The 15,090-nt window shown below is 39.3% G+C and overlaps 1 protein-coding gene across 9 annotated transcripts in view; it reads left to right on the top strand.

Annotated features, from left to right (window-relative positions):
• The window catches only part of Unc5d (unc-5 netrin receptor D), a 537,305-nt gene that overhangs the window by 315,788 nt on the left and 206,427 nt on the right, over nucleotides 1-15,090 (top strand). For all 9 annotated transcript variants that reach the window (XM_021218890.2, XM_021218893.2, XM_021218894.2 and 6 more), the window contains exon 3: nucleotides 513-656. In XM_021218890.2, coding sequence (XP_021074549.1) covers nucleotides 513-656 — 144 coding nt within the window. The remainder of the gene's footprint in view (nucleotides 1-512; nucleotides 657-15,090) is intronic.

The following is a 15,090-nucleotide window of genomic DNA, read 5'->3' as shown; positions in this document are numbered from 1 at the left end:
CTCTCTCTCACACACACACACACACACACACACATGCACACACACACACACACACACACACACACACACACACACAATTTTCTTTCAAGCCACACCACTACAGTAACCCTTCCTTGGCTACAAAACCCTGTGGCCACTCTAAGACCAGCTTAAAACTCTGTCCTTGGGCTTACTATGCGGAAATGGCTAGTTCTAGTCATTACCTTTAGTACATATTCCTCATAGTACATTTTGGACACAGACTGAGAGCCCTGAGGGCGCCAGGTCAATGTAAGAAGGATGGTATCCTATTGTACTGCACTGCATTAGTTGATAATACTTTGTGTGTGTGCTCTACAGCCTCCTCAGCTAGTGGAATTTAATTAGCAGTAATATATTACTGTCACGGTAATTAAAACCTTGCCTTGATTAAAAACAGAATTGTTTAATTAAAAAGAAAAGGTTTGGCTCGCCTTACCTTTGTGATTGAGGAATACAGTGGCCTCACCTAATGTTCTCTGTCTGCCCATCAGGCTTGAAGGTCCGGGAAGTGTTTATCAATGTCACCAGGCAGCAGGTGGAGGACTTCCATGGGCCAGAGGACTACTGGTGCCAATGTGTAGCATGGAGCCACCTGGGAACTTCCAAGAGTAGGAAAGCATCTGTGCGCATAGCCTGTAAGTACCTCTGGGGGATGATCTTTGGGTACGACCTGGGGTCTTAGGGGTATGAACATGGATTAAATACAGTTGAAGAGGTCCGTGAATATGTCCAGGTCTTCTGCAGAATGTAGATGAGTGGGAAGCAAGATGGACTTTACTCACCTCCAAGAAATTTAGTTCTTAAAACTCTCCTTTAAAATGCTTAGACATTGCTGCAGAGGATAATCAGCAACTGAGCTTGCCTAAGAGATTCTGCCCGAATTTTCAGAACTCAAATGTCTTCACACTGCCGGGGAAAATATGTTTCAGAGAAAAATTAGCCCACACAAATGCACCCTGCTTCTCCCCATCCATGATGAGGCTCAGGGGGAGCCTACATGGGGTGAGTTGAGTCATGGCTGTTTATTCTAGTTTCCAGCCAATCTGCAAAAAATAAGGCATTAAAAACATTAAAGGGTTTTTATAGCCTGCTGTTAAGTCCTTTCTCTGCTAACCTTAAAACATGAAAATGGGTTTCAAAACTGTATTTGTTTGACCCAAGTATAACTTTTAAAAATATGTAGTTGAAAATTGATAAGAAATAAAAAGAAAGAAAGAAAATTGCTTTTCTGAGTCTAGGATTTCTCTATCCTGTTTCAGCATGTATGTCTTTATAAGCTGAATATGATGTATAATATATAAGCTTCGCCTCCTGGCCTACCCTTTGCCATTAGCCCACCTCTGTAGATCCTCAAACTCCTCCTATTTGCACCTAGGAAAAAAAAAAAAAAAAAAAAAAAAAAAAAAAAAAAAAAAAAAAAAAAAAAAAAAAAAAAAACCACTCAATAGAAGGAAGCTGGGAGGGGACAGGAGAGATGGTTATGGTTATTGTTGTTTTATTCAAATCCTGCCTTTTGAGAGTGTCATAAAGAATATGGGACAAGAGAGATTTGTCTGAGGACTGAAGGAATTCTCCATAGCAGATGTTGGTGGCTTAGGGATTAAGAATAGGAGTGAATTGCTATTTGCCAAGACATTTATGTTTCCTCAGAAACGAAATCCCTCTCTTAAAAATGTGCATTTCACCTTCATAATACTGGCGATTTGGGAGGCCTCTCCTGGACGCCACGTGGGTCCTCCAAGACCGGGAAAGGGAGGTCACCTCACAATCCGCACTCAGTGTGAGAGCCTTGGGAAACATTGTTCCAATACTTGGTTAATTAAAATTAGCCAACCGATATTTTATGACGTTAACGTAGCAGGTCCACCAAGAGAGGGAGTGTGTTTGCATTCATCTGTCCCATAGTAAGTCCAGTTCTGTGTTCCCATGTGGACTCACAGGGGCCATCCAGAACCCTAGTCAAGGTGGGATGTCTGTAGTGCTCAATTCAAGCACGGTGGAGGAAACAGCCTGAGAGTGTTCAACGCTGGCTCACTCAATTTCTGTCTTCTGAGCTCCATTCCCCACCCCCCACCTGCACCCCCACTCATCAGCCTTCCTTCTCCAAGGTCCATGTTGCCGACCCTTTAAACCATTATCACCACTGATTCCCTGGTCTGTGTCCCTCTCTATGGTTGTCTCCCTCCATTGTTGCTCACTTGATTCTTGATTGCCCTGTGTCCCTTAGAACCTCATGGTTTGGGTCACAAAGCCCTTCAGAGATTGGTTCACACCCACCTGTTCTCACCTCCTATCACGTGGACTATACGCATCCCACCTTGTCCTTTCAAATGCATGGCTGCCGCGCACATGTCAGCTTTGCCTTTCTGACACACACCCCCCCTCCACTAGTGCAGTCTGCTACTTTGCATGTGTAGTGGCACAGGAGAGAAGAACCTAGACTCCACATCCCTGCTCCATTTCCATTTCTGGTCTGCATCTTCTTAATTTTGTACAGGTGGAAAACATAGCTCATTTTCCTCGGTCTTAATATCTCCATACGTGAATCTGTGCCTATTTCCTAGAGCTGTTCTGGGCATTGCTGATATTCCTGAGTGTTGATTATGTAACCTAATAACACCAGTGAATACTCTCCAGCTATGATCTGATGCCCTGTGGCATGCCTGATCATCTCCTGCACTATTTCATGGTCTGGTCTTCACTGAGACTTATTGAATGAATGTTCTAGGTTTGCCTCTACTGTGCTGCCCCTCTCTGCATGATAAAATATGAGATTAGAAAATATTAATAATGGAAAAGGCATTTTTCACTATGTCACTTTCCCTTTAATCATTTGACCTTCATAGACATCTGAGATCCTTTGCTGATAATAATCCTGTGATTCTCTCTTAAAGATTTTAAAGGAACTCTAGTTTTCATATGATAAGCTCATTTGTATATAAATATATTTTTCAAAGCAAAAACGTTAGAATATCATTCTAGCCCGTATTATACAATTCACTTAATGAGTTCTCTAATAGTGTTTCCAACATATTTTTAATTTCTTCCCATGTAGCAAGTTAGAGGCTCTTTAATTTATTTAAAATTATTTATGCAAGCCAAGACATGATTTGTCATTAAATATTGCATTTGACTTGGGGACCAATGTGTATTAAAATGTAAATTGAAATTTAACTAGTGTAATGGCATCAAAAGTGGATGTGGGGTGCCTTCAGGATCTTACTCGGATGTTTTATTCACTTGCAGGAAAAACACTTTAAAAATGATTTTCCATTTTTATTAGACTGAGAGAAAAGAGTTCTGACTTTTGCATGTAAGTACTTCCTAACGAATAGCACATTGCACATGAGGATAGTCCTTATTCTGAACAAATGAATAGGCAAATTAGATATAATTGTTACAATGTTTCTTCTTTTTAAGATGGTTTTTTAAGTAATAGAGGCATCTTACGTGCTAAATGATCATTGGTAGATAAATGCAGTTAATGAACGTGAGGACCGTCATCCGAAGGGACTTTACAATTTACTGTCATCTTTATAGAACTCAGTAAACTGTTCTGTTTCAGCATCTGAGCCCCTTATGCTTCCTGCATTGAGCCAATGAGCCATTAAGGATTTAAATTTTTTTTAAATTGCATTGGGTAAAAGCGCCAAGGCAACTGGGACATTGAGCTGGGGGACATATTGACAGGAGCATCTTGATGTGATCATGGTTACTAATCTCTACGAAAACACCAAGAGGCTCTCTGGATGCTGCTGCTTAGAGATGGTTTGATTTTTAAAAGGAAGCAACACGGAGAAAATTCTCCTGTTATTTTTTATGATTCATCTGTTCCTCGGAATGGACCCTATTGGAGGTAAAAGTTTCAGATTCCAAGCACTGTCTTCTATGATATTCTGGATTAGACAATGGGAATGTGATAAATATTGTAAATTATTTATGCTTTTATTATTTATCATTTAGTTTGCTATCTACTATGTATAATATCATTAAGGATTTTGTGAGTCTGTGAGCAGATATCATTGGGATATCTTGCCTAGGAACAAGATTTCCAAAACTTCAACGTGCGTCATCATGTCAATCAGCAATCAGCATGGTCCTCATATAATGCTGAAGATTCAGTTCAAATAATTCAGGAAGCCTAGTCTCTAATTGGGTCTCTAATTGAGAATTTCTATTGCGCTTCCTGGATGTGAGGGCTTCTAGTTGGTGTATGCCCTGTACCTCCAGCCCTAAGAATTTATGTAGTATTATTTGAGGCATTTCTATTTACCCCATTTAGGATTTCCTATGACTGCTTTGTTCAACTTGTTGCCAAAAGATAAAGAACTTGACTGAAGGGGAAGGTCATCTAGCCATTACTGAAGTGGAACAGAGCCCCATCTGTCTGTCCATTGTATTCCCTTGCGTATTCTTACTGCTAAGCCCTGTGAGTTGCCCTCTGTTAAATAGAAACGGGAGAATCAAAATAGAAACCTTTATGTGCATTTGAGTACTTTCTTGAGGGAAACGGCAGTTGTTTTCCTCTTTCTTTCATTTTTAAGTCAGTTGTGAACCGCCTCATGGTCAAGTTCTACTGTGTGCACGCTTCTTATTGGGAGCCAGTGGGTTTGTCATCCACCTTCACTAAGATCCCCCTTAACCACACTATGGCATAAACAGGGAGAAATTGGCTGGCCACCAACTACTGGGGGCTGGAAATAGCAGAGACCTAGTTACCAAAGTGAGTTTAGAAAGGTAAAAATAGATAAATAAAGGCAGCCTACATTGACCCCCACCAAGCTGGCAGAAGCCTGTCTCCAGGGAACAACTCCCACAGACCCTCCCTCATCCGTCTGGTTCACTTGGGCTGAAGACACATCGTGCTGTGGCATCTGCTGCTGGACCATGCTCAAAACCAGGAATACTCAATTATTCGTAGTTGTTTATTCTCGTGAGTGAACATTTGGCAGCTTAGCCCTCTCTCTTATTCTCTGTTTTTCTTTCTCTCCTTCATCTGCTTCTAAGGTGTTGTGCCTGTAGCATTAAACCCTTAGTCAAGGAAACCCTTCTTGACACTTGGCTACTCTACCTAATTTTGGACTGAGAACTATAGGAAGTGTCCCTATCTTATAATTGAGCCTGTTCTAGCAAGTTGGACACTTGGAAGAATACACAGTAGGAAATCACTATTTTGTTGATTTAAAAAAAAAAAAAGAAAGAAAGAAAGAACATAATTTGAGACACTCTGAATAAAATGTAAATATGATGTTTATTTGAGATGCTTCTAAACTATCTATGCAATTGTGGCAAGGAGTGGAGAAATTAGAAAAATCTCATTTACAACCACAGGGTGTTCTCTATACTTGCATGCTGGAGTAAAACAGGATTATTTTATTTTTCTTTTGGAGGTGGTTTCCTTTTGAAAAATCAGGGAAAAAAAAAAAAAAGACATTCAGTTGTCTCTATTGTGCATCTCAGCTTCCTGGCTTCAGTAAGTAATTTCATATGCTGAGAACTGCTGGGGCCTATGCCTCCTGCTAGCAAAATTAAATACGGGGATAAATAAATGATTGTATACCTTAACATTTTCAGGAGTAACCTCCTTTGCCTGTCTTTCCCCGTGACATCCTTACAGCTGTGCTGAGCTCCACCTGAGTGAGTGAGTGAATGAGCACCACTTAGATTCTCAACCTGTCGTTCACAACCCCTTTGTTGGGGGCCAAGTGACCTTTTCAGATGGGTTACATAAGACTTTCCATGAACACAGATATTTATGTTATGGTTCATAGCATTACCAACATTACATTTATAAAGGAGCAAGGAAAGTGACGTTATGGTTGGGGAGGGGGGGTCACGACCACATAAGGAATTGCATTAGGTGGGTTAAGAACCACTGTCTTAGATGCTTGGGTATAAATGCTTAGGCTCAGAGGTAGGGGCTCCTTTCCCTGTCTGTGCTTTGCCTGTGTTCGTTATTCTCCCAGAGAACATGCATAGCTCCGTCTCCCTGTCTCTGACTCTTTATTCTTATGTTATGCCCCTATAGAAGGATTGTCCTCCTTGTTGCCTTGTACATAGATACCAGCTTAACAAATCTGTTCACCCCACTGACCTCACCAGCCTCTTAGACCCATTTGGACATCCAAGAGCCTACTCTAGTATCCAGCTTCCAAATTTTATGGATCCAAGTTTCCATCTCTGTCTTCCCACGGAATTTTTTAGGACTGTTATCATAATACCTATAATCACAGTGACTTTGAAGTTACCTGTGAATTCATTTATCTTTTTAGATTTTTGAACTGCCTCAAGGTTCCACCATTACTACCGTCACTGCTTTGACTTCCAAGTCGCAAGCAGATCTTATATATCACCTTTGCAGTGGGTACTGTCTTGAACAGCAATGCCATTCATGCAAAGCTTAACTCCTCTTCAGAAAAGGGCATCTGTTCATTGTTGATTATAATGATGTCCAGATGTCTGGCTTTATTGTGAGTCTATAGCTAATAAGAACATGGAAGAGTCATCTTTGGCTTCCCTTATCTGGAGCTGACTGCATACTGTCAGCACTGTAGTAAGCAGAGGTCAAAAGGGAATTGAAGAAATGAAACATTACAACCATGTCACACCATGTACTACATATGTGACCTCAGCTGTTTGCACTGCCTGCTCTGGTCCAATATTCTCTGTCCACATACACCTACATTGCGGGAAACAGTCTTCAATACCTTGTATAAAATGCACAAAAGCTTGAAACCCTAATTTCTATTTTCACAGCTAAATGTCCCCTAAATTAAGAAAGACAATAAGATAGCATTCTTCCAAAGATCAATCATTTCCCATAACCATATATTAATCTGAAGGATATAAGATACTATTGAAGGATATGAGGGGCTTAGTTTCTGAATCATATTGTAAGCTGCATAAAATCATCTAGTCAAGGGATAGATGTTTGCTAAAAATACAGCTGCAATCCAGTAGCTGGGCTGCACACTGTGGGGTGCAGTTGTATCCACCTGAAACCATGCAGATGCCTTTTGCTTGTCCAGCCCAGAGCTAATGAGTGTCAGGGTTGCACAGATGAGCTATGGGGGCTTACAGAAGCAGAGCTGGGAGCACGAAGCAGAAGATGAGCAAAGTTTTGTGTTTAAAAGATATAAGTTTGGACCACAAAAATCAGTCTTTAAATCATGTGTTGAACCCTGTGAAATTATATGGATCATAATGCCTGTGAGCCAACTCTGAAAACTCAGGCTGTGTATGTAGCAGTTGGGTTTTTTGTTGTTGTCGTTGTTGTTTTGTTTTGTTTTGTTTTTATTTTTAAGTGAAATAACTGGCCTTGGAAGCCTATGGATACCCACAAATTGTATCATACAGGATTTAAAGAGTGTTGTTTTTACTCTGAAGCCAGCAGTAGCATCACAGGGTCTAGGTATTAAGGTGACCAATGACCGTAAAGCCTGGAACCAGACATGACCCATGGTGGAGCACTGTTCCTGCTATAGCATCTCCTCGTGCACTATACATGGGGAAGAAGAGCACATATATCTGGCAGTGACATTTGAGACTATATACTTACATTAGATATCTAGGTAAGATGGCAGACAGTTAGGTTGCTTACCAATTAAGAGATGACGTCAAGAGTGAATGGAGTCGGTTCGTTGGTAGGGTGCTTACCCAGCATTCAGGAGATCCTACCGTCGAACCTCTGCGCTCCACAGATGTCCTATAATCCCAGCACTCTGAAGGTGAACAGAGGTTCTAGGCCATCAAGCTAAATGGAGAGCAAGGCCAACATGAAGGCACAACTCAAGCAAACGTTTGACATAATGATAGACCTTAACTGAGGTTACAACATAGTACCTAGAATTTCCTTCAGCCATTTACTGAGAATCTTCAGGTTAACACTGATATGGCTTCCTGTTGCCACTCTTTCTGTGTTTATATCGTTATGATCTTGTCCCATTGAACCATGGGAAGTGTTCTGAGCCACTTATCCTTAGGTGGTTTTATACTTCCTTACCCAGGTGGCATGTTTCCATAGGATACAGAAATATGGAATGGGGCTACTGCCAACCTACCCTGTGAAACAGTTCTGAAGTAAATATATTCTTAGAAAATAGGAATTCGCTTGAAAATTGTTACAAAAGCAAAGAAACATATGTAATTGTACAAGTCAACTATATGTCCTGAATGATTGTACAACTGATCTTACAGTAGGCTTGTTTGCAAAAGTTACCACAAACCCATGCAGATATGTAGATCTCTGGGTCCAATGGTAACAGGAATTATTTAATTTTATTATAATTTTTGTAATGTATTTTGTGTATATTGGCCATATATACATATATATATATATATATATATATATATATATATATATATATATATGTGTGTGTGTGTGTGTGTATATATATATTTGATGCAGACTTGTGAAATTCTTTAATATAGTACCATGTCTCCCTTCATTGCTCTTACTTAAGTACATTTTATGATACTTAAGTAATTATGAGAAGGCTTTGATAGAAAACTATTACCCAACTTAAATAACTATTCATTCTTTGCCAACATGCAGAAATTTGGCTTTGAAAAAGATCTAGTTCCTGTGTTACAGTGAGGTATGAAGTCTTTGCTTCTTATAACCCCAGTCATACGAAGTTCAGTCTTCTTTTGTTATCTGTGGCATAGAATTTAGAAGTATAATGGTCAGTTATTTTGCCTAATGTACCTCAATATAATATTTTCATTGTACATAATAAATACAGCCACACAGAAGGAGGCTTTCCTTGTTTGGACAAGTTGAGCATAGAAATAAATTATAGTTAAAAAGTATAACTCATTAAGTAAGGATTCACATTGATTAAGTATGTATAGCTAAAGCAAGTATCTGGGGAGGATGCTCATGGGTAAAGGATGTACTACATCAGTTTGTAAACCAGATATCCAGTTATCACTTGTTCAGAAACCCAGCATGCATAAAAAAAAAAAAAAAAAAGAAAGAAAAAAAGAAAAAAAAAAAAAAAAAAAAAAAAAAAAAAACTGGATCTCGAGTGTACACCTAAGTCCTTGATTCCACACATATAGATGTCATGTACATGAGATGTGGTTACACTAACAAATCATTCTAGGTTTGCTGTTTCATTCTTTTTATTATAGTTTTAAAGTGAATTTGCATTGAGAAGGCAAAGACCAGAAGATATACTTGGGGTTTGCTGGCTAGCCTGTAAAGTCAATTGGTGAGCTCTAAGTTTATTGCGAGACCTTGACCCAAAAATTAAGGTTGAGATCAATCAAGGAAGAAACATAATGTGAACCTCTGACTTCCACAAACATACAGGTGCATTCACACACACACACACACACACACACACACACACACACGCGTGCGTGCGCGTGTGTGTGTGTGTGTGTGTGTGTGTATATGTGGTGTTTGTGTGTGTGTGTGTGCGTGTGCGTGTGTGTGTGTATGTGCTTATGTGCATGCATGTATACAGTGAGAGAGAGAATGAGACACACAGAGAGAGACAGAGACAAATACTGGTACAGACAATAAAGTACAGGGATAATTCTTATTTATTATAGAATGAAAATGTCTATCATAATTTCAGCGAATATAAACAAGCACTGTAATGGAGCCCAAATCTAAAGGCTAAGAGTACCAGGGTTCTTAGCAAGTTTACAGAAATTCAGTCTCTTTCCACATGTACTTATTATTCATAAAGAAACTAGTAAATTTGGAGTGGAAAATTTGATCATACTTCAGCAAATAATATCACCAGTAATAGGACAGTCAATGAGATGTCTCCTCATATGATAAACAGACACTGATCACTTCAGCATTGTTCTTTCTAAATGTACACAATTTATTTGTACTTTTAGGAAGACACTGGATAAATTACATTGAAGAAATTTGATGTGATAGAACATTCTGAACAATTTCCTCAAAATGCTATCTACATGTCGGACACTAGAGAAGCCACAAGATCACGGTGGCTTACCTCTGTAAGTCCTCAGTATCCACAGGAGTTTACGGTTCTGTAGTATCAATTCTTGGTTGGTCAACTGCCTTATGTAAAAATGGCATTGTACTGGAACCTCTTAGCATAATCTGTAAGTCGTCTCTGGGATTGCTTACAGTCCTGCGTATACATTGAACATACATTGTCTGAAAGGCTTGGGACCAGCATGTTTTCATGTTTCGGAGTCCATTAATTGTCGGGGTAACCACAACCACTTCACTCCTTGAGCATCTCCAACCCAAACATCAAAATTCAGAAATGTTCCAAATTCACAATTTTTTTTTTTTATCATCAGATTTAGGAGCATTTTGAACTGGGGATTTTTTGTTGTTGTTGCAGTTGTTCAACCTTTCTTACGTTAACTTCTATGAATTATTTATTGTATTCTGCTCTATTGTTTAAACTTTGAATAATAATAACGAAAATGTTTGTGTTCTATACAGATACAACTCATTTTTAATATTTTCACACAAGCTCGGCTAACTTTCCAAATGTGAAGTCTATGGATACAGCATAGTGCATACTTCCCTTAGGTCAGTAGAAATAATTATGAGACATATGAGACAGAATGATGAATTTGAACAAGTTTTGAGGATACAACTTTAAACATCAAAGTACTTTGCATCCCGCATCTTCTTAGCTACTACCCAGATGGCCCTGCCTCTCTTGCTAGTATATATTCTTCAGCATAGATTATGAGAAACTTAAATCTATAGGAAGCATGTTTCTTTGAACAAAGAGCAATGGTTTATACAATTCTGATAGAAATTGGCTTATTTTGCTTAATATGTGCCTTTTTATAAGTGACAACCTTAAAGATGGGATCTATTGAAAAAAAAAATGTGTGAGGGAGAAATGAAATTTCCCCAGAGAAATTCTTTCATGCTATTTATTGCCAGTCATTATTTTACCAAGAAGAATTTGCAGAAACATAGCCACTGCCTTTCAATAAAAATCACAGGTTAATTCAGTCTGTTTTTTCCTTCAGTGAAATTCACCTTGACTTTCCCAAAGATGGCCATCTTTATTCAAACCTCAGTAAAGCTTTATTGGCAAAAAGAATATAGATTTTTACTTCAGTCAATATTCAATCTCCCTACTTAGTAAACCTTCCAACAAACCAACAGTTGAAATACAAAATAAACAAACAATTACAAAAAAAAGAAATTAGGTCTCTTAGTCTTTGCGTACTTTTTATGCCTAGTGATTTTTCTTATGTTAGTGTTATTTCTGCCTAAGTATGGAAAACCAGGATTACATCCCATAAATTTCCTACATAAGAGAGGGATGCTGACTGAAGGGAAGGGTCGATCATCTGTGTTCAGGCAGCTTCATGTTTTAGGCATCCCACGAATAAACTACTGTCCCTTCACAGTATAACAAATTAAAGACTCGTAAATAAGAATTTTTTGTGGAGCAGCGGCATGGCTGACATATTCAGTGTGCCCAAGAAGCCCACCAAGACAGCTCCTGGTCTCAGGGACCAAAGATATACTTCATGAATTACGAAGAAAGGTAATTCCTGAGCAAGACTGGGGATTTATCTGGAATGGGATTTTCATTCAAGGATAGAGAGAAATTTGGATGTGACCACAGAAGAGAGCCTAGGAATACACACACACACACACACACACACACACACACACACACACGATGCATGTATAGGGTGACTGTCTCATATCCAGAATCTTAGGTAGATGGTTTCAAATCTCAATGTTTGAACTCTGTATTATTTGTATTAACTTCATTGGTTGAAAATCTTTAACTGAAGCCTTTGCAGTCTGCCGTGGCCCCAACCCCAAGACTCTTTGGATCACCAGGTATTGACAGATGCACAGATTATGATGTTTAATACATGTTTATAGTAAATACAACACAAGATAACAGGAGAAGTGGGTAGGTCAGATGACGAAGGTATTTGAAACCTCAGCTAAGACTTCAGATTCATTCATGACATGATTTGGCCATTGAGGTAGCAGAGGTGGTGTAGTATCAAAACCTCCAACCTTCCCATTAACTATGGATGAGGCTTCCAAGAGAACAACAGTGATGATGGGGGGGGGGGATGGGGTCGGGAATGCTAATCGTTTATACAGATGATGCAAGTTAAAGAGAATGGGACAAACCTGAGGCTCCAGAAAAGGGACATTAACATGAGCATATGGCTGTTGAAATATAATACTAGACGCTAAGATAGGAGATTTTAGGTATGTTAGGTATAGGGCTGTCTATGTTTCTGTCTTGAGTAAGTTATTTCATCAAGTATAATTATGAATATAACAGAAGAAATGAGTTTCAGAAGCAAAATATCAAGTTCAGAGTTTGATCATGGTGTGTGAAGATATACATAACCCATGTGATTGTGAATGAACTGTTTTTAATTAGGCACTTGTACTTTTGAGCTTGAAACCCAGGGTATAAGATAAACATCAAAGCCCTAGTTGGAGTCCTTAAAAAATTAGCGATTAGGATTATTTGCTATTGGAAATAGGGGAGGAACCGATTTCATCAGGAATACTTTTGCATGTATCTTTTCTCCAGCTCTCAAACTGCTGGTGGGAATGGAAAAGCTGGTAAACTGTGAGTAGAGTTACAAACAAGGACAGGAGAGAACCAGAGAAGTTCACAGGAAGGTGAAGACAAATGCAGTAGAGGAAGTAAGTGGACATGGTTATGAGGAATAAGTGGTCGAGACACCAGTGTTAAATCTACAGATTATGGGAATATTTTAGGTGTATCCACTGGTTTTGATATGAGAGCTGTCATTGATCCAGGATCATTAATGAAAGAGGTGATAAGAGACTGTGTACACCAAGAAATTAGCAGGAAGATTGAAAATATGAAGGATAGAGAAAGATGACTCTTTCCAAAACCTGAACTATATAAAGAAGAGCTAGAACATGGCTGGAAGTAACCATTTCGGGGCTGGATGATGATGTAATGTTAACATGGAGAATAAACAGACTTTCTTTGTGAACATTTGCCGAGACAGAATAGGAACAAAAGAAAAATGAAGAAGTCAAATCAGAAAGTCTAGACTTGAGTTCTGGGCTCAGTCAATCAGTCACCTGATTAATTATTGATCTACATAATCAACTCTACTGATTGCTAAAACCCACCACAGATGATATTTACATGAAAACCAGAAATGAAGGTCACTCAGCTCTGCTCAAGGTCACTGAAATCATAATCTTTAGTAGGAAGGACAGGAATACTTAGAAGGTAATTCCTTCTTCCTACTGACTGCTGGAAGAGCTCATTGGTCTCCATCCCAACTGAGATGCTGTGAACAATTGATGGCTTTGGGGGAAGGGAGTGTCAGTTTTCTTTAAAAGGATGGTCACCATGCTCCAGTGGCTTGTCCCCATTTATGAGTACATGGGTAACTCAAATAGGACTCATTAGCATATTGAAAATATAAACGAATATAAGGTTGGGAAAGGGAGTGTAGGGATGGATCTGGGAGGAGTTAGCAGAAAGAGTAAGAATGAATGTGATCCAGATACATCTATAAAATTCTCCAGCCGGGTGTGGTGGCACACGCCTTTATCCCAGCACTTGGGAGGCAGAGGCAGGCAGATTTCTGAGTTCAAGGCCAGCCTGGTCTACAAAGTGAGTTCCAGGACAGCCAGGGCTATACAGAGAAACCCTGTCTCGAAAAACAAAAAACAAACAAACAAACAAACAAAAAATCTCCAATTAGTGGACTTCTCTTGTTTAATTTGGCAAACAAAAAAATAAAGGAGTAGATTATGGTCTTCCCACAGTTTAACTCCCGCAATTGACTCTCCAGACCTACTACTGACTCCTTGAGAATTAACCCCACTTTTGTCTGAAATGCTTCCTCTCTCTCTCTGTTGCTGCCATAGTGGATTCTTTTCTTCTTCAAATTTCCAACAGGCAATCCTGGTTCAAAGCCCATTTTGATTCTCTTTTTCTGGAAAGTATCCCCAAGGGCAAGTTAGGTTGGGTTCTTTGTAGCATTTATTTCATGTGCAAAATTTACTATGTCTCTTTATAGTATTTAGCATCAACTATAGATTTGATTATAACAAGTTTTGGTCTAAGTTATTACTTGGATCCTCCAAGGTATGGTAGGAGAACATTAAGGAAAGCAAATCTCTTTGGGGTTTTTTTTGTTTGTTTTTTGTTTTGTTTTTTTTTGTTTGTTTGTTTTCTTTCCACAGAGATGTACTTTTGGGGCCAGGAGGTCCTAGGTATTTGGTGGCGATTCTATTGATTTTCTACTCATGACACTGGCCACATGTTGTCCTAGTTGACCTTTTAGACCTCAGGGAGGTGGGCTGAGGGGAGAATCAAAGATCTAACCCTGCAGTTCAGCTCTATTTCTTCTTGCTGCAGGGTTGATTTTTCTTTTTGCTTCTTTCTTCCTTTTTTTTTTTTTTTTTCCTCTTCCCTTCCTCTGCAGTCCTGGTACTGAATCCTAATGAGGTGGAGAGCAGTAGATGCTTGGGGTTATTTTTAGGTCATTTCTTCTGAAACTCATTGCGAGATCCTAGCCCTCAATTTCCCGGGCAGGGCTGTGGAGGTCACGCAGGGAAGCCAGGGATGGTTCTTCACGTCCATGTCGGTCTTAAAACTTGGATCCATCAACCATGGAGTTCATTGTGTACTGGAGTGCTCATCAAGATGCCAAGCTGCAAGCCAGTGCTTCCTGGTGTGAATAAAGCACTTTCCCATTGGGAATTCTACCAGGAGGAAGATAAACTCTGTGTGTACTGCTCAGGATTTGAGCAGCAAAGGAAAGTTGAAAATTTGCCCCTGAATCTGGTTTTTGCTTCCTTTCTTCAGAAATACTTTGTTTTGGTGATTATCTGTATTGACCTAGAACTCATTTTCGCATTAGCACTCCAAAAAGAGCAAGAATACTAACATGCAGAATATGGGATTGATAGCTAATTTATCCCTATAGCATGCCATGGATCATGATGAAAATAAGGATATAACATAGCCGATGCCCACAGTCATCTATAGGATGGAACACAGGGCCCCCAATGGAGGAGCTAGAGAAAGTACCCAAGGAGCTGAAGGGGTCTGCAACCCTATAGGT

The sequence above is a fragment of the Mus pahari genome, chromosome 19 (assembly GCF_900095145.1).
Source record: "Mus pahari chromosome 19, PAHARI_EIJ_v1.1, whole genome shotgun sequence".
Lineage (NCBI taxonomy): Eukaryota > Metazoa > Chordata > Mammalia > Rodentia > Muridae > Mus > Mus pahari.
This window is presented reverse-complemented; position numbering and strand designations above follow the sequence as displayed.